Source organism: Chanos chanos, chromosome 2, assembly GCF_902362185.1.
Source record: "Chanos chanos chromosome 2, fChaCha1.1, whole genome shotgun sequence".
Classification (NCBI taxonomy): Eukaryota; Metazoa; Chordata; class Actinopteri; order Gonorynchiformes; family Chanidae; genus Chanos; species Chanos chanos.
Window position 1 is genome coordinate 1090001 of NC_044496.1, and position 25411 is coordinate 1115411.

Genomic DNA, 25411 nt, shown 5'->3' on the forward strand with positions numbered 1-25411 from the left:
GCCTCTCCGCACCAGGGCTGGCCCACACAGCCAATGCTATTTTTCAATTACGATTTTGGATTCCAACCATTATGAAAACAAGATAAATAATGAGGCACAATAATCATTTTATTTAAATGTATATACAGCATATGTATTATATATTATTTATTTTATTGATTTATCTAATTTTTTACACTTATTTTTTTGTTTGTTGTTCAGTTGAACTATATTTGAAGTTCACGGAAATCCACTGTTAAAAAGGTTTTTTTTTTTATAAATGCATGATGTTTCCAAAGTCAGTGAGTAATCGTGTTAAATAATCGTGATCTCAATATTGACCAAAATCATCGTGATTATGATTTTTGCCATAATTGAGCAGCACTACACTGCACTGAGTGATTGACAGCTCCACACAGTTTCTAGAAAGTATCTTTCCATCACATTCATTCACATTAACTAGTGATTAACAGCTAGGAATGCCCTTCACCTTAGACCTCTAGCTTAAACCAGCAGACCACGCTCAGTGTTAAATCCACACTAAACAGGCTCAACCATCCACGTCCCAGGGTAAAGAGCACATTAGTCTGCCTGTAATGTCAGCGTGCGTGTTTTCTGCAGCGTGTGATCGTGTTTTAGCGGGTCAGGGATTATGATCCCGCCCTGACCCCCTGGAGAGAGTGTCCTGTCTAACTTGTCAATCACATGGCTGATGTCCCGTGTCTGCTAATCGAACATGCACTCCGTTCGATAATGAAGAGAGTTAGCACAGAGCAAAAGCAACAATGAGCTGTTTACTAGTAAAGTAAAGGAGTAAGGGTGAGGAGTAAGGGTGAGGAGTGAGGGTGAGGAGTAAGGTGAGGAGTGAAGGTGAGGAGTAAGGGTGAGGAGTAAGGGTGAGGAGTGAAGGTGAGGAGTAAGGGTGAGGAGTAAGGGTGAGGAGTAAAGGTGAGGAGTAAGGGTGAGGAGTAAGGGTGAGGAGTAAGGGTGAGGAGTCAGCAGGCTGAGAGGAGAGCAGCACTGTGGCTAATCCGTGGCCCACTCCGGCTCCAACACTGGGGAATGAGATAATCAACACACCAGACTCCGAGTCAAAGAAATAATCCACTTTGTACTGACAACATCACCAAAGCCGCATTGGTCTTTATCCTCTGTCTCCATACACACACACACTCTCTCCCCATCTCATACACACACACTCTCTCCCCATCTCATACACACACACTCTCTCCCCCCATCTCATACACACACACACACTCTCTCTCTCTCTCTCCATACACACACTCTCTCTCTCCATCTCCATACACACACACACACACACACACACACACACACTCTCTCTCTCTCCATATACTCCAACTCTCTCTCTCCATACACACATACTCTCTCTCTCCATCTCCATACACACACACTCTCTCTCTCCATCTCCATACACACACACACTCTCTCTCTCCATCTCCATAAACACACACTCTCTCTATATACTCCAACTCTCTCTCCCTCTCTCTCTCTCCATACACACACACTCTCTCTCCATACACACACACTCTCTCTCCATATACTCCAACTCTCTCTCCCTCTCTCTCTCTCCATACACACACATTCTCTCTCTCTCCATACACACACTCTCTCTCTCTCTCTCTCTCTCTCTCTCTCTCTCTCTCTCTATACACACACTCTCTCTCTCTCCCTCTCTCTCTCTCTCTCTCTCCATACACACACTCTCTCTCTCTCTCTCTCTCTCTCTCTCTCCATACACACACTCTCTCTCTCTCTCTCTCTCTCTCTCTCTCTATACACACACTCTCTCTCTCTCTCTCTCTCTCTCTCTCTACACACACTCTCTCTCTCTCTCTCTCTCTCTCTCCATACACACACTCTCTCTTTCTCTCTCTCTCCATACACACACTCTCTCTCTCTCTCTCCATACACACACTCCCTCTCTCTCTCTCCATACACACACTCCCTCTCTCTCTCCATACACACACTCCCTCTCTCTCTCTATACACACACTCTCTCTCTCTCTCTCTTTCTCTCTCTTCATATCTCCATACACTCTCTCCCTCCTCAGTCCTCATGCACCCTAAGTCACACACTTCAACTCCAGCTCTCAACACATCACACACACACACACACACACACACACAAATTTCCTTCGTATTAAGGATGCAGTTCTAATACTGCAGTGAAAGAGTTCTGACATATTCTAACACGAATGAGATTCCGCAAAAACGAGAAATTCATAAAATCTTGGTCAAATGGCCAGTACCTCTGGAGTTAAGCAGGGGAATGTAATGTCTAAGAGACAGAGAGTCCAGTTTCTGCTCAGTGCCGCCCACTGCAGCTTCAGTGCTCCACTCTGAGTCAAACTGGGCTCCGAGCCGATGACTCAATGCCTGATCAGCTCTTCCAAACAAAGACCAGAAAATGTCTCCTGATTCCTATGCTAACATACAGCTCCAAATCTACCCCACTACCACACAGAACGCAAAACGGATAATTCCATATTACTGTTTCAGTAAAAACAATCTGCCTGATTAGTATCCAAACTCTTGCTTAGGCGAATATTCAAATTGCAATGTAATATTACACAATGTAATGTAACATAACGTACTGTAATGCAACACAATGTAATGTAACATAACGTACTGTAACGCTACACAATGTAATGTAACAATGTACTGTAACGCTACACAATGTAATGTAACAATGTACTGTAACGCTACACAATGTAATGTAACATAACGTACTGTAACGCTACACAATGTAATGTAACATAACGTACTGTAACGCTACACAATGTAATGTAACATAACGTACTGTAACGCTACACAATGTAATGTAACAATGTACTGTAACGTAACACAATGTAATGTAACATAACGTACTGTAACACAACACAATGTAATGTTCACTCAGTGTAACAGAGTCAGGTGAAGACAGCAGTGAAGTAAGGTTGTGTGATGAAATCCCAGAGACTGGAGGATACAGAGGCTGGAGAATGAGGGGTTGAGATGGATGTTGGTTGGTGGGGGCTGAGTATGGTTGGTGTGGAGGATAAAGAAGGTGGAGAATGAGGGGGTGGAGTTGGATGTTGGTTGGTGGGGGCTGAGTATGGTTGGTGTGGAGGATAAAGAAGGTGGAGAATGAGGGGGTGGAGTTGGATGTTGGTTGGTGGGGGCTGAGTATGGTTGGTGTGGAGGATAAAGAAGGTGGAGAATGAGGGGGTGGAGATGGATGTTGGTTGGTGGGGGCTGAGTATGCCCGTCACGCAGTCCTGTCTGTGGAGTCACTGAGAGCTACTGACAGTGGCAGCTGCGGGGGCGGGGGGCAGGGACACGGGCTGGATCAGGTGACCTGTGTATGGAGGTCATGGAGGCAAACTGGCCTGTGCTGTCATACAACACCCCCCCCCCCCACACACACACACACCAGTTCACCTATGAACACCTCTTAGTCATTACACTGCTCAGAGGAAAAAGGGCTTTTCAGTTATTACTGAAAATAAGCCTTAGCCTGGTTTATCATCACTGCACACTACAGCCTGTGACTTTACAGCCCACTACAACACTACAGCCTGTGACTTTACAGCCCACTACAACACTACAGCCTGTGACTTTACAGCCCACTACAGCCTGTGACTTTACAGCCCACTACAACACTACAGCCTGTGACTTTACAGCCCACTACCGCCTGTGACTTTACAGCCCACTACCGCCCGTGACTTTACAGCCCACTACAGCCCGTGACTTTACAGCATACTACAGCCCGTGACTTTACAGCTCACTACAGCCCGTGACTTTACAGCCCACTACAGCCCGTGACTTTACAGCCCACTACAGCCCGTGACTTTACAGCATACTACAGCCCGTGACTTTACAGCTCACTACAGCCCGTGACTTTACAGCCCACTACAGCCCGTGACTTTACAGCGCACTACAGCCTGTGACTTTACAGCCCACTACAGCCCGTGACTTTACAGCCCACTACAGCCCGTGACTTTACAGAGCCCCTGTCATCGCTGTACAGTCAGTGGACTTGTGCAGCTTGAACTCGCCTCACTAGCGCCATGTACACTGGCATTACTGTAAGACAAACAGGGCAAATGAAGTGCTGGATTTGACATGGTGAAAACATCACTGCTCACATCCAGAGAGCTCACACACACACACAGCTCATATCCATAGAGCACACACACACACACACACACTGCTCACACACAGAGCTCTCAGACAGACACAGGCGCTCACAGAGGGGCCAGCTAAATGTCACAGACGAGGGCGTGGCACGCATGTGCGTGCGGACACGGACACACACATACATGCAAGCACACATTATATTAGCCTGTCTCTCAGTGGAACCCTGCACTACATTTTGAAGAAGCCAGAAAACTGTCACTCGCTATCATGTGTGATGAAATTGCTGAAGATGATGCATTTTCCGTTGTGATTAAACGCTTTCTATTCTCATCGTACAGGCTGACTGTCCTTGTGTCATTTCTGTCAGAATCTGTATGCAGAGATTTGCTGTATTAAGTACTGAAAGGATTAAAAATCTAAAGCACATTCTTTAAGTGTGTCTAACTGCAGCAGGCCTGGTCTAGGCGCTATCAGGCATGAACACACCGACTCAGAACAAATTTTTCAAACCATCAGAGATTAGCAGGGCTCCTATGCGCCCTGTGTGATGTGGTATTCGTTAAAACTGCCCTGCAGCCTGACTCCGTGGCTTTTTTCGAACGCTGGGGGGTTTGGGTCAGGTGAGTGGCTCGTACAGGTGCGCCTGAGAGCCGGCGGGAGAGGCCAACCTGAGGACGGGGGATTACAGACATCTGACAGGTTCCCAGAGCGGGAAAGATTACACACCCGGTGAGAGGCTTTTCCTCCTGCCTGTCAGATGCCAGGCTGTGGATGCCAGGCTATGGATGCCAGGCTGTGGATGCCAGCCACAGGCACAGAGTACAGTCTCCTGCTGAACAGGGGCAAAGCAGATAGAGCTGAGAGGACTTCAGACTGATGACAATGTTCACACCAAGATCACCATCTACAGTCAAACACACTGTCTTAAGCCCACACTGATGACAATGTTCACACCAACATCACCATCTACAGTCAAACACACCGTCTTAGGCCCACACTAATGACAGTCTTCACACCAAGATCACCATCTACAGTCACTGTGGGCACTGTCTCAAGTCCATGCTCAAGATTACCCAAACAGGCCAAAGACAAAAAAAAGTACAAAAACAAACAAAAAACCATCTTCACACTGCTGGTAATGTAAATGACATGGGGGCAGTGGGTGTGGAGGATAGGAGAAAAAAAACGTCATTTCCATAACAGAGAACACATGAGAAAATCCAGCAGAGAAAAGACAATTAGGACCTGATAGAACACGTCAGAGACGTGAGGAACAGATCAAATGAAAAGCCTTGTTTAAACATCGCTTTTCAGAGGCTCCCTGTTAACTCATTAAAGTGCTGAGATTTGTGCTCAGGCAGATGAAAGAGATGACGTCAACGCTCAAACCCACCAAATACATCATTAAAACACCTTACTGAATGTGGAATAAAAAACAGGGCTTAAACTGAAACAATTACTCAAATCCCAAAACGAGAAAGACAGAAACACCGTCTGCATCTGAGGTGTGTGAGACAGAGAATGTGTCGCGATCTCCTGTGTAATCAGACCACGCTGAAAAAGCCAACTAATTCCCCGTGTTTATCACAGACATGCTTATATATTCCACTGGATTATAGTCTAGTGTCATAGAGAACATCTCATTACTACAGAACAGCCATGTTTGGGTTTAAGGGCCGAATGATTTAAAAAAGGCGATCATTTATAAATGATCTGTGTTTACTCTTATTACTGACCTACAGTTCTATACATTTTATATATGAACACTAAAGGTGTAACAGGTCTGAAACCGAGACCGCGATACAAACGAACAGATCTGAAACCGAGACCGCGATACAAACGTCCACGGTCTCGTGACGCGGTTCCGGAAGACGGCCCGAAGTGTTAGCAAATAAAGTGATACTTGACCAGATGCATTGTGCGCTCTCTTCTGTACGCGGAACTAAAATTAAAAAACTCAATTTCCTCTCGGATTCAATAACGGAGCCGTGACTTAAGAACTGAATTAGCACGTGTTCAGTGACGCAGCCTCCTAAGTATGGTGACCGCAAAGCCAGAGCTTGAGGACCCTCTCATATCCTTCAGGTCTCCTGCTTGGGAACATTTCGGTTTTCCAGTGAACTACAGTAGCAGTGGTCAAAGACAAGTGGATTAGATGAAGGCAGCGTGCCGGCATTGTGAAACTGAAATCGAGTCTGTTACTGACAGTATGTCAACAGGTATGGGGAGAGGGAGGTATGGAGGAGAGGGAGGTATGGGGAGAGGGAGGTATGGGGAGAGGGAGGTATGGGGAGAGGGAGGTATGGAGGAGAGGGAGGTATGGAGGAGAGGGAGGTTTGGAGGAGAGGGAGGTATGGAGGAGAGGGAGGTATGGGGAGAGGGAGGTATGGAGGAGAGGGAGGTTTGGAGGAGAGGGAGGTATGGGGAGAGGGAGGTATGGAGGAGAGGGAGGTATGGGGAGAGGGAGGTATGGAGGAGAGGGAGGTATGGAGGAGAGGGAGGTATGGAGGAGAAGTGCACACTAACAGGACTGTGGCTCAGTAGACTTCATTCTGTTTTGTCTCATATATGGATGCCTGTGTGTGTGTGTGTGTGTGTGCGTGTGAGGTGGTCTTTATTCTGATTTGCGTTACATACATGTATGTATGTATGTATGTATGTATGTATATATGTGTGTGTATTACTATGTCTTCATTCTGATTTGTGTTATACACATGTTTGTATATATATGTGTGTATATTAACTAGGCTTTGTGTTTTGTGTTACATATGTGTATGTATGGTGTGTGAAATCGCTGCATGTTATCACATGTCATACAGAATCAGTGAAATATTATCGAATTTTCAGAATGATGTGACACAGACATCATACAGTCCAACGGTATAAACACGGTCGAGTGTCAGCTTATAGACCAGAGCCCAAAACACCGGCGTCTCCACCGCCGCAGTGAAGATTAGCCTGCACAGGCAAACCGCCAAAGCTAAATCAGGAGCGCACAGAAGATCCTCTCTGCCCAGCACACGGACCACAGCGAGGAAGAGACCGCCCGGATTCCAAAGTGACTTTCACTGGACACACTCATTTTGGGTCAGACATGGTGAAATAAACTAGCTGAAAAGACTAGAACTCAAAAACACAGGGAGAATAAAAATGTCCGGGGGGGGGGGGGGGGGGGGGGGACAGGTGGGCCAGACAGTCTTCCCTGCCAACACATCTCAGCAGAATCAAACAGCCCCTCGCACACGGGAGGGAAATCTCCATGGAAACGCATAATGCAAAGCCTGCGAGGGCGCTGGGCAGAGATCAACAGAGGCCCGCGAGACGCGAACGAAACATCAACATTAATGATGTGATATCCCTGATCCTCAGAGAACGGTTTTAACGTCAGCACCAAAAGCGCGTCAGGCGAACAGTCCTGCGGGTCTTTTGACAGGGCTGGGATAATTCACAGCTTAAGAGTCAAGAGCCCTGCACGACGCGTCCCATGTAACCACAATGCAGGGGAAATCTGAGTGAACTGGTCTTAATTTAGACCGGTGAATGAGCCTGTTGCCTGGAACCCCCAGCCCTTTTAAGGCGTTCTGTGGAACTGCCTGAAGCACCAGTCAGACCAGTCAGAGGGCAGTTGCCCCACACTCAGGGTCGTAACTGTGTGTAATCATAGAACCAGGCCACAATCACGGGGCGCCTCTGAGTTTTCACTGACTTACTCCCATCTCCAGCTTCAGACCAAAAAGGAAAGAAAATCCGTGAAGAACACACGGGTGTGAATCAGAGGATTAAGTGTGGGCATTCTCTCATAACCGCAGAAATCAGATGTTCTACAAAGCATAAAATTACCCAGCTGACAAACCGTATGACCCGCGGCACAAATCAAAGTCCTCACTTTGGATAGCGCACAGTAAGACTGGGATTAACGTCACGCCTCCTCACTCTTAATGATCCGTGAGGTGAAGAAATGACCCCTTGTGTGGAGCTGTTTTGGGTTTGGGAGAGGCTCACACACAGCCCAGCGTGTGTGTGTTCTGTGCTTACCTTAGACCCATCCACGCTAATGATGCGGTAGCTGTTGCGGGTGCTGTCGTAGAAGTAGGAGACGGTGACGGCCTGCTTGCTCGCAGGGACCCAGTTCTTCTTGGTGGTGGGGTCAATTTGGAAGACATGAGCCCGCGTGGTGAAGATTGGCTGCTCCCTGCACAGAATCGGAGAAAGACACATTAGAGTTAAACTTAGCAAAGAATGAGACCTCAAACACTAAAAACAAACAAATAAATAAACAAATAAATAAAAGGCGAGAAATGCTGGGCTAAGATGGGAACGGACCAGAGCTGTGACAGTCGCTAAGAGAACTCCCAACGCAGAACTCAGGAAGTGTTAATGTTCCAGCACACACAACACTCACACAGCAACCCAGAGTTATTAACACATCAGCACCTGCCAAGCATCACACACACACACACACACTTCAGTTATCTAGCACTTTCAAAACAGAATTTGGGACAGCAGAGAGATTTTGGACAATGTGTAGACTGGCTTTATTTGCAACTGCTTTCAAATGATTACATGATTAAATTTTACTTTTCAATAATAATAACAATAAATTTGCCAGAGAGAGCAGTTACTCAGTCAATTAATCATTATCTTGAGAATGTTACTGAAAGAGAGATTTCACTTCACATGGGATTCCTGGAATCCTGTCACTTTCTGTCTGACGTCTGTGTTTTACACCAGTCTGGGCCTTAAGACCGTCTGGGAAAAAATACATAACAGTTTTATCAGGGCGTCAGTGTTGAATATACAAACAACTTTAACTCCATGGATTTTCCTGTGGCAAATCTGAAATAAATAAAACAAAGGGCCAAAGAGCTTTGAAAGGTGACAGTAATCTGTGCTGCTGCTTTATGATCCATCATCTCCGTAATCTGCACCCTGCTCCATCACCCCTTATCTCCGTAATCTGCACCCTCCTCCATCACCCCTTATCTCCGTAATCTGCACCCTCCTCCATCACCCCTTATCTCCGTAATCTGCACCCTCCTCCATCACCCCTTATCTCCATAATCTGCACCCTGCTCCATCACCCCTTATCTCCGTAATCTGCACCCTGCTTCATCACCCCTTATCTCCATAATCTGCACCCTGCTCCATCACCCCTTATCTCCGTAATCTGCACCCTCCTCCATCACCCCTTATCTCCGTAATCTGCACCCTCCTCCATCACCCCTTATCTCCATAATCTGCACCCTGCTCCATCACCCCTTATCTCCATAATCTGCACCCTGCTCCATCACCCCTTATCTCCGTAATCTGCACCCTGCTCCATCACCCCTTATCTCCATAATCTGCACCCTTCTCCATCACCCCTTATCTCCGTAATATGCACCCTGCTCCATCACCCCTTATCTCCGTAATCTGCACCCTGCTTTATCATCCATTATCTCCGTAATCTGCACCCTGCTCCATCACCCCTTATCTCCGTAATCTGCACCCTGCTCCATCACCCCTTATCTCCATAATCTGCACCCTGCTCCATCACCCCTTATCTCCGTAATCTGCACCCTGCTCCATCACCCCTTATCTCCATAATCTGCACCCTGCTCCATCACCCCTTATCTCCGTAATCTGCACCCTGCTTTATCATCCATTATCTCCGTAATCTGCACTGCTGCTTTATCACCCATTATCTCAGTGAACTATGAAGTATTTAAAACATAATTACATTTAATTACACATTTAATTTTACTGAAAGAAAAGGTCATGAATTGTGAAGAGCTCATTCTCCGTACACGTGCCGTCAATCTTAACAACATACCAGTCGCACTGCTCTGCATACGTGTGTGTGTGCATGTGAGTGTGTGTGCGTGTGTGTGAGCGAGAGTGTGTGCGTGTGTGAGCGAGAGTGTGTGCGTGTGTGTGTGTGTGTGTGTGTGAGAGAGTGAGTGCGTGCGTGTGAGCGAGTGTGTGTGCGTGTGTGTGTGTGTGTGTGAGAGAGTGAGTGCGTGCGTGTGAGCGAGTGTGTGTATGAGTGAGTGTGTGTGTGTGTGTGGACCCTGTCAGCTGGCCTCGTCCCTCATTTTCAACACTCTCTTTTCCCTATGGACCTTTTGTACTTAGTAAACATGGGCTAAACACGCCACCAGTCAGCAACCCAACTCCTGCACTAAGGACATCAACTTTAATCTTCGTCTCTAAAGTGCACACACACACACACACACACACACAAACACAACGATGTCACTCAGCAGCACACACTAAAGAATTTCAGTGCCTTGGTTTTGATGGATTGAGAAAGATGCTTATTGCTTAATGTAGATGACCTTACACAGTCTTCATTAAATCAGTTTTGAATTTGCACATGGAAATCAAAACATTTAACAACATCGTTTTCCTTCAAAAACGCAACAATTGAATTTGATTTTCTCTTAATCTATGTGTGTCCATTATAATCAATTCTACCGCCATATTTTATTTCACAGGATTTATGCTTTTCTGAGGCAGCAGGTCCTGGATCAGGGAGGAAGACATGCGTTTGTGTGGATGTTAACTTTGATCTCCAAAGCCACAACATCAGTGTGGATTCAAACAAAACTCCACACCTTAAACCCATTCACCAGTCAGCAAGAGTAACTACACCAACACAACCAGACGAACCTCACACACACACACACTCCACACCATAAACCCATCCACCAGTCAGCAAGAGTAACTACACCAACACAACCAGACGAACCTCACACACACTCCACACCATAAACCCATCCACCAGTCAGCAAGAGTAACTACACCCACACAACCAGACGAACCTCACACACATTCCACACCATAAACCCATCCACCAGTCAGCAAGAGTAACTACACCAACACAACCAGACGAACCTCACACACACTCCACACCATAAACCCATCCACCAGTCAGCAAGAGTAACTACACCAACACAACCAGGCGAACCTCACACACACTCCACACGGTAAACCCATTTTCCAGTCATCTGGAGTAACTACACCCACACAACCAGGCAAGCCTCACACAGGATTTCTGTCAGCTGCACCGCCTACTCTAGATAAGAGGAATTTGAGAAGGCTTCTGTGGAACGCACATGCACAACACCTCCTCACGCCCCTGAACTCTTTACAGAAGACCATCAGAGCACAGCGCTCTGACAGACGCCTCGCATAAACAAACCTGAACCATTTAAAGCTCCAGGTCTTAAGGCTCGCAGTGAGGTGTGGGGCTACTTATTTAATGACATGCTGATTACAGATCATAAATAAGCATTAGGCTGAGTTGTGAAGAGAGAGCAGGTCAATCACAGCCCTCAAAGATGGATGAAACCACGCGAGATACAGTTCCTCTCCAAACGTGGGTCGTTTATATTAAAACAGATTAATGCTACATTTACCAGCATCACATGTCCGACACACATTAGTGATGTAGTGCATCAGAAGGACGTCCCCTAAAGCTAATCAAAGCTCTGATCAGATCAAATCTGCCAAATCTGGATTTGGGAAAAAAAAAAAAACCAAAACCTTGCAGATCTGCAGGGCCTGAGGTTAGAAACGTTGGTCCCTAAAAAAATCCCTCAAACACAGAATGTTCCAGAAAATACTTATTTATTAATACATCTGACTGTGACAGAGCAGCCCCACAGGCCACCCAAACCCCCCCCACAGCCGCCCCTGCAGTGTAGGTCTCACAGGTAGAGAAGGATGAATCCCTGACTCACCCCACAACTTTCCCCTGAGTACTGAGACCATGCAGAGTCACACCCAGTGAGACACTCACAATACTCACACACACAGCACCCAGTGAGAGAGTCACAATACTCACACACACAGCACCCAGTGAGAGGGTCACAATACTCACACACACAGCACCCAGTGAGAGAGTCACAATACTCACACACACAGCACAGCACCCAGTGAGAGAGTCACAATACTCACACACACAGAGCACAGCACCCAGTGAGACACTCACAATACTCACACACACAGAGCACAGCACCCAGTGAGGGAGTCACAATACTCACACACACACACACACACACACACACACACACAGAGCACAGGACAGCACACAGTGAGACACTCACAATACTCACACACACAGAGCACAGCACCCAGTGAGAGAGTCACAATACTCACACACACAGAGCACAGCACCCAGTGAGAGAGTCAAAATACTCACACACACAGAGCACAGCACCCAGTGAGGGAGTCACAATACTCACACACACAGAGCACAGTGAGAGAGTCACAATACTCACACACACAGAGCACAGCACCCAGTGAGAGAGTCACAATACTCACACACACACAGACACACACACAGCACAGGACAGCACACAGTGAGATACTCTCAATACTCATACACACACACACAGCACCCAGTGAGAGAATCAAAATACTCACACACACAGAGCACAGCACACAGTGAGAGACACACACACACACACACACACACACACACACACACACACACACACACAGCACAGGACAGCACACAGTGAGATATTCACACACACAGCACACAGTCAGATACTCTCAATACTCACACACACACACAGCACACAGTGAAATACTCTATTCCTTCATTAGTCTGAGTGACAGCTTCACACCCATACATCTGATATTCTCTTTCCCCTGTTTCATTTACAATAGTCATGACAAAAGTCTGGATATCAGGCTTTATGCAGATGAACCTGTTTCCAAGGGTAACGACAAAAAAAGCACAGCTTCACCATATCCAGGCCACAGGCCAAAGGTCAGAGTGGTAATCAGTATATGTAGGCCCTGCGATCATATCAGAGCAATAAAGCCTGTGTCTGGTCGAGCAATAAAGCCTGCATCTGGTCGAACACAGTCGAATCGCAGCGTAATGCTACTTAAGTAGCGTCACAGAGAAACAAAAAACAAAACAAAACCAAACCCTAAAACGGTGAAAAAAAGGAGAGTTAAGATACAACTTATAAATTTTGCTGTTTAAGAGAACATTTTACTTTCTTGGAGATTTTCAGGTCCCTCCCTAATGTGGCTGCCAACAGAGGTGAATTTGAATAATTTACTGGTGAGTGGGAGTTCTGCTCTTAGACACTCAGTCAGTGCCTGGACAAGCCTCACTGTATAGAGGACCTCCAAGACAAGTTGGGTTTTCATGTTTAATGATCACTTACGCTTTCTAAATATCCCACCGAGAATGAGCCGAGTCGCTCCGTGCACCCTTCCATCTACAGCTGTGTAAAGCAGTGGCGGCTGCAGAGACGCCTGCTTCTGTAGATTACGTGCGACTGCTTGGATTTCTGGGAAGACAAACTCCCTGAGGTGTTTAAATGTTTCAGCATCTACCTAAAAAGCACAGCCTTTACACCAAAACAGAATCAGCCCAGGTCCAGCATAGGACAGACAGGCACAGGCAGTGAAAAAGGCCTGTCTCACTGCAGTCAGACGCGGGCAGTGAAAAAGGCCTGTCTCACTGCAGTCAGACGCGGGCAGTGAAAAAGGCCTGTCTCACTGCAGTCAGGCGCGGGCAGTGAAAAAGGCCTGTCTCACTGCAGAGTCAAGGTGGCAGGAGGCACTCTAGAGCAACGATTTAAGAGTACACTCCCTGAATCTCTGATCATTTACTCATCAGTGTGACATATGAGACTTGTGATTGTGTGCTGTGTGACGCCGTCTTTTCTCTGACACTTCCAAAGCTCATTCTGGAGAGAAAGAAGAAAAACTTCACAGATTCAGTCACGTGCTTTGATCAGGTGCTAAGACTAAGTCAAACTCATTCCATTGTGACTTTAGCTCTTTGACCTTTAACCTGTTCATTTACTACTGCGTCCCACTTCTCTGTTCACCTCTTCATTTTAGTTCTGTGAAGAAAACCACCAAAACATGTCATGTTTTTCTAGAAGCAAATGTACGTCCCGGCTTTAGTGAAGTGCGTATTCGGTGGGCGTGTGTATAGTGAAGTGTGTATACAGTTAGAGTGTATGTAGTGCAGTATACAGTCCCTGACACTGTGAAAAGGCAGTGAGAACACCAGCCGGGACTGTGAAGGTTCTCTTTGTAATCAGTTCAAATCTGAAAAGACATCCTAAACATTTACCACCTAGCACATTCCACAGATTCTTCACATAGTCAACACACGGAATGTCATTCAACCAGTTCTATGAAGCCTTGATCAACCACAGTTTCCATTATAAACCACAGTTTTAACCACGATCTACCACAGTTTCCATCATAAACCACATCTTCCGCACTGGAACGGAACTGTCTGTTCGGGTGTGAGGATGGCTAACTACCAGCCAAGCCAAGTTCTCTCATGTACTGTCTGATACATGCCACTCAGGCTAACTGCATGCAAACTGGAACTGCTGGATGTCTCAGGTGACTGAGAGACTGATCCATCTGTGAAAATATGCACCTGTGCTCTGCATTTGGGCAATGCCTCACTGAGAATCAGAACTCTGGTCAAAAACAGAGACCACGAATGTGATGGGAACACGTTCTGTGGGTGAAACAGTGCAGATAAAATAAATAAATAAATAAAATCTAGCCCACATCCACTGACCACAGCACCAGTCACACACTGATTCACAGCTTTAAGATGCAAAGCAAATTCAACATTTAGCTTTGGTTATAATCTGTTTAAAAGTATGTTTCACATTAAAATTAAATCTGGATTGGGCTGTAGCCAAACAAGAGGTTAAGGACTATTATACAAACGATTTAAATGTTTAAACCTGCTAAAGGCTAGACTGCAGGTACTCTTCTAATCAAGTTGGGAATAACTAGTCCTAGTCCAGCCCTAATCTAGTTTAATGCAACCAGGGAACATCTTGTGAAGACAGAGGATGGTAACCTATAAGAAGACAGGATGGTAACATATAAGGAGCAATGACTGAAGATTCTCAATACTCTTCAGAAGTAGTTGTTACATTTAGACAGTTTATAACCCAGTGTAATATTTTGTAACAGAGAAAGAATCATTCCACACACACACAGACACACACACATTTCAATTTCTATAAAACTGACACACTGGGATTTCCAGAGAATACAATGAAACTGACCAAAAGGAATCAATGTTCTAATACCAAGTGATCTGAGGCAATGCTCTGTTGATGGGGGAGCTTGATTTCCTTGGCCACCACCTGCACTTACAGCATATATTACAATATTTGTAGAACAAACCGTCAGGGTGTTGTGGGCCCAGTTCACAAGAGGGTAAACAATTATTCTACACTTATTGCACAATTGGCTCCCATAGTCTAGATCACTGTTGCAGCGCAGAGCAGATGGCTGTGACCGCCACCATCTGCTAAGACGACTTTCCTCTCTCAGCAGGTTTGTCCCTGTCGATTACCAGCCTTTAAGTGCTATCTGCCCTGACCTTAACAGTTCTCTCTCTCTGACAAGGAAGAGACACCTGGCATATGTTCTCCATAGACCAACATTTCCCTCAGAGACTCCAAGCAGAGACTCCAGGCAACAAAAATCACATCATGTAAGATGATTAGAATCAATGATAAGCCATTTACAAGACTAATGATCCCAGTGCAAGTCTCCCACCTGTACATCACCATGTAAAATAGACCCTTCACTACTGAAAGCCTTTATGTGATTCCTACATGGGCAGGCAACAGGGGGTCCAAATGCTGTTCACTTCAACGGACAACAGTTCAGTTGTGTTTTCATTAATGGTTTCACACTTTGCATTGATTAGGGTGTGGGATTTGACTGGATGCCATGCGACCGGACAAAACCCTCCATGTGTCATGTGAGAGGAATTCACCTATGCTTTGTGTTCTCTGTTTATCAGCGTTTCACTCTGGCCATGTAGGCCACTGAGAAATGCTATATTCCAGAGTGTGAAAGGCCTCTTCGATCCATAAAGTTAATCTATAACTCTGCTTCACACAAACACCCAGGAGCTATACCCACTATGGAAAAAGTCACCCCCCCCCCCAAAAAGAGAAGAGGAGCAGATCAATGCCCATGTTAATGAACTTTACTCTTTCATAGAGGAAAATGCAATGTGTGGGGACTTTGAAAATTTACAAAATATACAAACCAATGCAAAAGCTGTATGAAAATTACTCAGTTTTTAAATAAAAGTGTAAAGCAATGTTTTGTCTATAAAGAGAAAGACACCAGTAATGCAGGACAGCTTCCAGACAGGACTATGTTTCCGTGCTTACAGCGATCTAAACAATATTACAAACATACCCATGCATTAAATAGGCTACTTTACAAATTAACCAGCACTGACAAGGCGGGAGATAAGTGTGATTTAGATATGGGCAAATTTATGTCCAAAGCCAATGTGTGTGCAAGGAACAAACCTCGGACCACATTCGGGTAACACACGAAACTAATCAGAGCAAGCTGCAGTATCATCACAGGAGCGAAACTATTCATACTCGCTGAACTCTACCGAGACTAGATGACGATTAATTTGGCATTACGTAAACCCACTGATTTTCCTAGACCAACAAGTTCAGCCGCTTTTCTTGCGCGTGTGGGGAAGGAGTTTGGCTATCATTCTTGGGCAAGTTAGACAGGTTGTTCATGCCCACAAAGAAGAACCACACCGAACACAGAACTCCATAAACATACCATCTCCAGGCAAGCAACCACAGGATGAACTCAAACACTTAACCACAACAATCCGCAAAGCGTACGTTTCACAAACGGTCCAGCAGACCATCTGAAAACCATGGTCACTCTTAAACTCAGAAACCTGCTAAAGCGACACAGTTTAGCTGAAAGTACTAAACTGTAGTACTCAATTGCTGAATAAGAAATATTTGTATCTTGTAAAATACGAAATATCTGCCCAGTTCAATGGGTCTTGACAAATACTGGACGCCGTCCAAATTTAGTCTCTCTCATACACTCATATGTTTGCATAGCCGAGGCTCGCTCATGCGTGGGCTATGTTGACTCTCTCCCTGACGTTTTCACCACTCTTTAGAAAAGCTAAAAAACCCACCTTGATTTAATAAGAAAACCGATATAAGATATATATATATATATATAGCGGATATTCCACTCACAGCGACATTCAGATTCCAATGTAAATTTACTATTACATTATGAGCCTTAACCGTAGTCAGAACGTTCAACTAATTAACGCTTATCAGTCAGACCGGGAAAAGATGTAATTGCTGTTCGCAAATAAATCGTAAATGTCCATTAGCGAGGTATTGTCATAACCTCGAAGACATTCTGGTGTTTGTCATCTGGTGACAAAGAAGAAAAGGAAACATGCGAGCAAATGTAGGATCCACTCCGGACGTACTGACAGTGAAGGCACAAGGTATATGCAATGAATCCGAGTTAGAGATCTCGATCTCGTGAAAGCTCTCTTTCAAGTTAACTTTTTTTCTTTTTAATAGTTTTAGGAAAACGAAATCATGATCACTTTGACATACATTGTACGCATAAGCTACAATCACAGACGTTTAAGCCATCATTACTGTGGATATATATTTTTTCACTGTCAACGAATGAATGAACAGATCTGTTAAAAATTCTCGAACGTGAACAAGCAAATGTCATGACATGCTTTCAAGCTTACAGCTCTCGCACGAGTCGGGTCAACTTACCCCATTTCTGTGTACTTTGGGACAAATCTCCAATGTGCCAACTGTATTAGAGGTGAACCTTTGAAATTTTAAAACGTATATGAAAGGAGTAAAGTAAAAATGAATCCACTTGGCATTAGCTCTTTGTTAACTCCATATCAGGCCCCGCTCAACACAAGACAGCGACAGAACTGAAATATGATATTCTGTCATGAACTAAAAAGCTATGTCTCCGACACCATGCCTTGTGTTCATGAGGTCGTCGTATTTTTAAAATAACGAAGTTTTCGGACGACGCTTGAAGAAAGCTTTCTAAAAGCAGTTTTCTTTGGTAACGTGTAAAATATCTTTTCAAAAATGTTACGTATGACAATGTCTTCTTAACTGCAGCGCGGAGAATTAGTCCGTTGAGTCCGCTTCCCGATGGGCTTGAATTACGAGTGAGATATTGAGCTGCAGCAGCGACGCTGAGCGGATTCCACCTGCTCACAGCAAAACAACCTCCCACATTTAGCCTACCGCTTCAAACTTAATACCTCCAGTTCGGGTCGCCTGGGAAAACGATTCCCTGACCAACAGGGTGCGCGCAATGCAAAGAGGCAACAACATTTCCATTATGTTTTATCAATGAGAGCGGTATCTGTATTGAAAAAAAAGGAAACTTACATATGTTCTTGCTCATAAACCAGCGCGACTTCAGTGTAGTCCTGTGAAGACCCATTAGACAGCAAGCACACTGTCACGCTTGTTCTGGAGGTAACAAGCTTAATGAACCTAATCAAGTGCTTAATGGTTGGTAGATGGATCAGGTGTGAGTGTTGCTGTGTTAGCGGATAAAATGCCAAGGGTTTGTGTTAAAAACAGTAGGTTTGTTGTTGAACGGCTTGGATGTTGATCCCTTTTATAAACTTCTAATTGTGAAAAAGAGAGAGAAAATGTAACCAGGCACGGCCACAGTCAAGCCTTTCTCCACATTACTGAAGTCTATGAGACACGAATCAGATCAGGTACAAATATGAACAAATACAAATGCCTACAAATATGAACAGTTTACAAAGATATTAACGGCTGCGGACTGATAGTGGTCACGTAACTCGAACAGTTACGTGACCACAAGTTAACTGTACCCATGAGAATTCACAAAGTCAAAGAAGGATATAAATGAAGAAGAAGGCTGCGTTTTCTTCTTTTAAATGTATTTAACGTTGTAAGTAGATGGAGGTACAGAAGTTATCTGCTATTAGTTTTCCGCAGAGTAATGAACTAAAATGCGGAACGCTGTTTATTAGCTGTTGGGGGACGAAATTTGTGCTGCACCAAACAATTCACTGTGTCTGGTGTGCTGCGGGATCTGGCGTGTGTGCCTCGCGAACATTTGCAGGTATATGGATAAGTTTCGTTTTTTCTCTGCTGAGGTTTTTAGACTTAAGAGACTCTTTCAGTTGCAGCATATACCTAGTTTATAATTTGAGACAACGTTGTAAGTTGCTACTTAGCTTTTAAGCACGGTTAGAAGTGGATGTGTCTTAACGTGTAGTTAGCTGTGTTAACTAGCTCTTATTTGTCCCCTGAGGTAGGATGACCAGTTGTCAGGAAACCACGCACAATTACGAGGCACAGTTTGCCCATCGCTTCACAGCGAAGGATAAAGAGTATCAGGAATACCTTCAGCGTACCATAGACCCACCACCATTAGTTGAGGATTGGCGAGGCCGTGGAGGTGGCCACCAGCGCGGCTGGGATAACCGGTAAAGTCAGTTATTTCATTACACATATCGGCTTACATGTACGTAACAGCGGAGGGACGCGATCCCGGCCCGAATTACATGTTTGTTGCTTTCAGATTCCAGGATCAGAGGCCGTACAGGGGACGGGGCAGAGGCTGGGGGTGGACCGGAGATCAGCGTGGCTCACACCATCGGCATGACCGGCCCTGGGGACACAGCGGTGGGCAGCAATCAAGCCGACACAACTCCTACGGTCAAGGACACAACTCATACAATCAGAGATCTTATGAACGATACTGACGCCCTTGCTGTTCAGTATCCTGCGGGGACTGATTAATTTGTCTTTGATACACGGGCCATGTGCTCGCCTTTTGTTTGAGATAATTTGTTGTAAAACTGATAATACATAGGCAGACAATTTGCATTGTCTGACAATTTACATTGATTTCTGGCAGTACTGTTGCCGTGGTTCACTGAATATGCCCGCGCGCGCTGTTTGTGACGTTACCGATGACGTGTCTGGGCAGGTTTCCCTGACGCGGGGTTAGCACGGATGTCGATTGATTATGGTGTCTGTCCTCTGGCATCAGAGATGCTGAGCTATAATTAAAGACATGATCATTATTACAGCTACTACAGGCTGGTGTTCAGGCTTAACTGTTAACTGAATAAACTGTAGAATTCATCTTCAGAATACTTTTTAAAATTTAGAATAAAGTGCATTAAATATTTTGAAATCCACTCCCTAATGTTAAAGTGCATATACTCTGCAGCAGCTGTTGAAACATATGAGAATGCAAAAATGAACAGAGGGTCAAAGGTGAACGGCAGCATGCAAATCCTGCAGAAGGTCATATTAGCACGAGTGCAGGTGTGTGTCCTGCCTTCAGGGTCTGAGTTCCTGCTGGGGGTTGAGGGGAACCGCTGGGGTCACGCTCCCATGCTCTGCACTTTGGTCGTTACTGAAAGTCAAGCGCTTGCGTAGTTGGAAAGAATTGCCGCTCGAAAAGCGCTCTCCTACATACATGTTACATCACCATCACATCAGTGCAGTGGCGTTGGTGTGTGAGGAGGTGCAGTGGCTGGAGGCACACGTGTTGGAGGAAGAGTGCTCAGGCTTCACTCACTGGAAGTGGCTGCCACGTGAGGGGGGAGATTAAGGAGAGGTTGGGGTAATTACATTCCTAATTGGGTGAAATTAGGATGAAGGAGGGATCAGAATGAAGCATCAGACCATCTGTTCAAACTCCAACCCAAAGGAAATGAAAGATTTGTGACAAATATTCTTTTGTAAATATATGAAGAATCTTTGTCACGCATACAGTGAGCAGTGAAATGCAGCCTCTGCATTTAACCCATCCTAACACCAGTGAGCACACACACACACACACTAGAGTAGTGAGCACACACGCTATGAGCTGGGAGCAGTGGGCAGCTGCCGCCGGTGCCTGGGGACCAACTCCAGGTCTTGGTCAGTGACAGGAGTGCTAATCCTAGCATGCACGTCTTTGTGGTGGGAGGAAACGCAAACACGGGGGAGACCATGCAAACTCCACACAGGATTCAAACCCAGGGCCTTCTTACTGTGAGGCAACAGTGCGAACCACTCAGCCACGGTGAAGCCCACCCCAGTTTGATCAGAGATGTTACGTGACCGATGACTTTGAAATCAGGAAGGGAAAGGAAAAATTCAACTGAAAGGAGTTCTTTCATCGCTAGGCAGTCATGTAAACATTAAGAAATGTCGATGGCGTTTTCTCGGAGGAATCCTGCCGGTCCAGACGCAGGGCGAGGAGGAAAAAAATAAAAAGGAACTTCCCCTCGTGTTGCACAAAAGAAATACCAACCATTTTTACACCATTGGGAAATGAAAAGTTTAAATGCGTTAATCTAACAATAATATATGGTAATTCATTATATTAATATATACAATAATATGTTTTCATGGTAAGAACACTCTTCACCTCCTGTCTTCACATGTCATAATTTATATTAATTATGCATATTCATGGCCAAAGAGCCTCTGACTGCAGACCTGTTTACACAATGAATGTGGTGTATATGCGGCATGAACCCTGGATATGTGAGCATGTCTTAACAGGGGAGAGCACGGATCTACATGAGAGCCAGGGAGGTGGGAAAGCAGCTGTCCTCGCAGGTATGAAATCAGATTGGGACATTTGGAGCATCTCTCGTCTGGATGAAGGGTGGTCCTCAGCTTTTACGCTGAGAGAAGACAGCTTGAGCAGGAGTGGAAATAGCAGTGACATGAATAACTCTGCTGTACGGCTGATAAACTGAGTGGTAGGGGGGAAACTTGCTTAGAGGTAGTAGCCACAGTCTAATGAAGATGTTTTTAATGATGCTCACATCTGTTTTTTCCCCACAGTAATTAATGTGAGTAACCCCTGCATTACTAATATAACACGCTCACTTTGGCTTACAATTATAGCTCATTACTGCAATGAAAACCTAAAATATCACAAATAATTTGTATCACTGCCTGCTGTAATTAATTTTGTCAGAGTGAGATCTACTCTTAAGGAAACTTTACAGCCAAGCTACACAACCTTTTCCATTCTTTTTTTCAAGCTATATCCTCAGAGTGTTTGTAACACTGAGTGTTACGTTGTATTCTGACGAACTGACCAGAGCCACCTGTGTAACATTGAGTGTTACAGTGTATTCTGACAAACTGACCAGAGCCTCCTGTCACTGCTCCAGTTTTCTGTGAGGGAGCTTATCTGGCCTTACCATGCTTCACTGCCCTGCTCTGTTACTGAGGAGAGTGGAGTCCTTGCCTTTGTGGAGAAAAAAAAAAGAGTTAAGTTACTACCTCCATTGTCCTCATCTGCAGTGGAGTGTGTATTGGCAGACAGACAGATAGGCAGACTGAGCAGTGAGGTGTTTTGGCAGACAGACAGACAGACAGACAGACAGACAGAGCAGTGAGGTGTTTTGGCAGACAGACAGACAGACAGATGGAGCAGTGAGATGTTTTGGCAGACAGACAGACAGATGGAGCAGTGAGGTGTTTTGGCAGACAGACAGACAGAGCAGTGAGGTGTTTTGGCAGACAGACAGACAGATGGAGCAGTGAGGTGTTTTGGCAGACAGACAGACAGAGCAGTGAGGTATTTTGGCAGACAGACAGACAGACAAAGCAGTGAGGTGTTTTGGCAGACAGACAGATGGAGCAGTGAGATGTTTTGGCAGACAGACAGACAGAGCAGTGAGGTGTTTTGGCAGACAGACAGACAGATAGAGCAGTGAGGTGTTTTGGCAGACAGACAGACAGAGCAGTGAGGTGTTTTGGCAGACAGACAGACAGAGCAGTGAGGTGCATTGCCAGGAAAACAGTGGAGGGAAATGACGCTGAAACACAGCAGGCTCTCTCTCGTCATCAGAACAGTCAACTGACATTAAAGTAGCTTCGCCCCAGACAACCCACAGAGCCAGGGAGCAGCAGCAGAGTCACGGCCAATGTCGCATTCAGTGCTGCAGTTTAACATCACCATTCAACCAGACACGTGTTCTTCTCAAGGGTAAATGAAACAAGAGAGTGAAAGGGATAGAAGTAGACCTCCATTTTATCATAAAAAGAATAATGAAACAGTGATGTGTCTTTGTGTGTGTGTGTGTGAGTGAGGGGAAGAGTTGGGGAGGGGCCATCTTTCCAAGCTCCAGTGTCTTTGGTTGGAGCCACTCAGCTGTGGGAGTTGATGCTGTGTGTTGGGGAGGATGCGTTGTGACAGGGCTGAAGAGTAGGGCTGGCGGCTGTGTCTCCAGCACTCAGCCACTGTTCAAGAGCTCTCCACTCATGTCTGTCCTGCCCCCCCCCCACCCCCCAGCCCTGCAGCACACTGCGACCTACATCTGGTGTCAGTGGGCGAGGGACAGGGAGGGGACCAACTGAGCGTGAATATATTGCTTTACACTACATCTATAGCCATGTGACCTGAGCAATCAAGAGTTCTCTCTCTCTCTCTCTCTTTAAATGTTTCAACAAAAATGCTTTTGCACAACCAATCTCACCAATCTATTTCTCTGTTTGTGACACACACTCTAGGTAGATTAGCCAGCAGTTTTTCAATATTTCACTCATATTGATGATGACATTGTGTCTGATGTCTTGGACGGAAACAGTGAGCAGCGATATGCTAATGCCTCCTGTCTCCTCTGTCAGCATCTATTTTTATCTCTCAAAGCAGCATCTTCCCCTCTGGCAAAGGAGGCTGTGTTTCAGTTCTACTACTGACACTACATGAAAACATTTCCATGCTTAGAGATTCTATTCTTTTGATCACAAAATAGAAAAAATGAAAACTTCATGCACCGGCTAAACACATGTTTACTGAATAAAGGAAATCATTTTGTCTGGGAGTCTAGTTTAAGCATTGACTGAGGGAGGAATGCTTTATATATATATATATATATATATATATATATATATATATATATATATATATATATATTAGTATATATACAAACACACACTCACATTCATATATATATAATGTACATATCTGTTTTATTTACAGTGCTGTTTGTGAGGGAGCCTGAAGGTGAAATGTTGATTTTTTTTTTTTTTTCTGATTTGGATTCCAGCTGGAGGCGGAGCTTAAGGTCAAAATCTCAGTCCACAGCCAGCGTGACGTATTCAATTATTCAGTACAACAGTTTCCAGAGGGTGAATAGTACTTGTGCTTTAGTATCTGATCTTTCTAAATGACGCACAAAGCATTCCTGTTTAACGCGGCCTCTTCCTTACGTGATCCGTCACGGTCCACGCAGGCCATTCTCAGCAGTTTGAACTCAGCACTCTTCACTCTGTGGAGTGGGTGAGAGTTAGTGTCATTAGTTCACGCTGATAATTACTGGCCTGTCCTGAATCTGGTCGTTTATTTCATCGTCATTAAATCAGGTTTAACAGCTGGACATCGCTGGCACCTACCCATGACCCCACTGCAGACAAGGGCACCTGCTCCTCAGTGACACAGAGATTTGATGGCAATGTAAAATCTGTTTCCCTCATGTGTGATAGACGGGAAACCTGGCAGGTGAAACGTCTGTGTGTAAGACTGGCTTATGAAACAGTGAAAAAGAGAATCTCTCATTAATTAAATAGCCTTATATAAGTCCATAAATAACTAAGCATTACTCTAAACATTCCTCTGGCAAAACATGTTAATTTTGTTTAGAAATCGTGTGCCCTGTTTACAAAAAAAATCATCTCTAAGACATTGAATGCTTTGATGGGGCTCATGTCTGTGTGTCTGGTTTCCTGCTGTAACTGGGTGAGTGAGTGAGAGGCAGAGAATTGGATTCCTAACATTAGCTGTGCAGCTGGAGAAGAAAAAAACAGAAGTCAGGGACAATTGGTGGATCCCGTTGTCGGCATGTGGGCGGTGAGCACTGAGAAAACGAACAGGCTCAATCCTGTTCTTTAAAGCACAGCTCTGAGGCTCAAGGCTGTGCTCACATATGAAATATGTGTTTTTCTTCAGGGTTCATTGAGGTTCTCATTTCTCTCGCTGAGGATGTTAGCAGAGAGATGAAATCAGTATGACACATAGATGGACGCTACGTATGTGATCTATTCTTTCCCCGCTGTTCTGATGTTTAACACTGAACACAATGGGCCTGGTGTACTGAGTCACTCAACTACGTAAATCCACAGCGTGGAGTGGATGTGAAGACTGGGTGTGCTCACACATGGCCTCTGGTCTGACTCTGGCCCTTTTACACCCTCTACCAAAGGACTGAGGAACTGCAGCTTTTGGCAAAGCTGGGAATCGTTCTGCACAGTTTTGCCCAGACGGCATTAGTGAATAGTTGTGAATAGGTCCAGATTAACTCGTTCCAGAATGTTTAAACTGTGCTGCTTTGGTTTCAAGTTAAACTACAGTTATCTGTCGGTTAGATAGACTGAATTATTGAGTAACTGAGAAAAAGTGTTTGGCCAGAGACACCTTTACATACATTTCAG

General features: G+C 45.1%; 2 protein-coding genes across 3 annotated transcripts in view; one reads left to right on the plus strand and one right to left on the minus strand.

The window, feature by feature from the left end:
• homer2 (homer scaffold protein 2) overlaps positions 1-18106 on the minus strand; it is a 28336-nt gene extending 10230 nt beyond the window's left edge. Inside the window, exons 1-2 of the mRNA XM_030765743.1 lie at positions 17717-18106; positions 8154-8310 (exon numbers count right to left, since the gene is read on the minus strand). Coding sequence (XP_030621603.1) covers positions 8154-8310; positions 17717-17721 — 162 coding nt within the window. The 5' untranslated portion in view covers positions 17722-18106. The remainder of the gene's footprint in view (positions 1-8153; positions 8311-17716) is intronic.
• Positions 18107-19019: 913 nt separating this feature from the next.
• On the plus strand, positions 19020-20083 carry LOC115806083 (RNA guanine-N7 methyltransferase activating subunit-like). 2 transcript variants are annotated; one of them, XM_030766811.1, is made up of 3 exons: positions 19020-19076; positions 19273-19443; positions 19539-20083. In XM_030766811.1, the coding sequence occupies exons 2-3, from the start codon at positions 19274-19276 to the stop codon at positions 19720-19722; spliced, it is 354 nt and encodes a 117-aa protein (XP_030622671.1). In that variant the 5' UTR covers positions 19020-19076; position 19273; the 3' UTR covers positions 19723-20083. The 2 variants fall into 2 exon arrangements, with proteins under 2 accessions (XP_030622671.1, XP_030622673.1); XM_030766813.1 differs by having other exon boundaries at positions 19038-19076; positions 19269-19443.
• The last annotated feature ends 5328 nt before the right edge of the window (positions 20084-25411 follow it).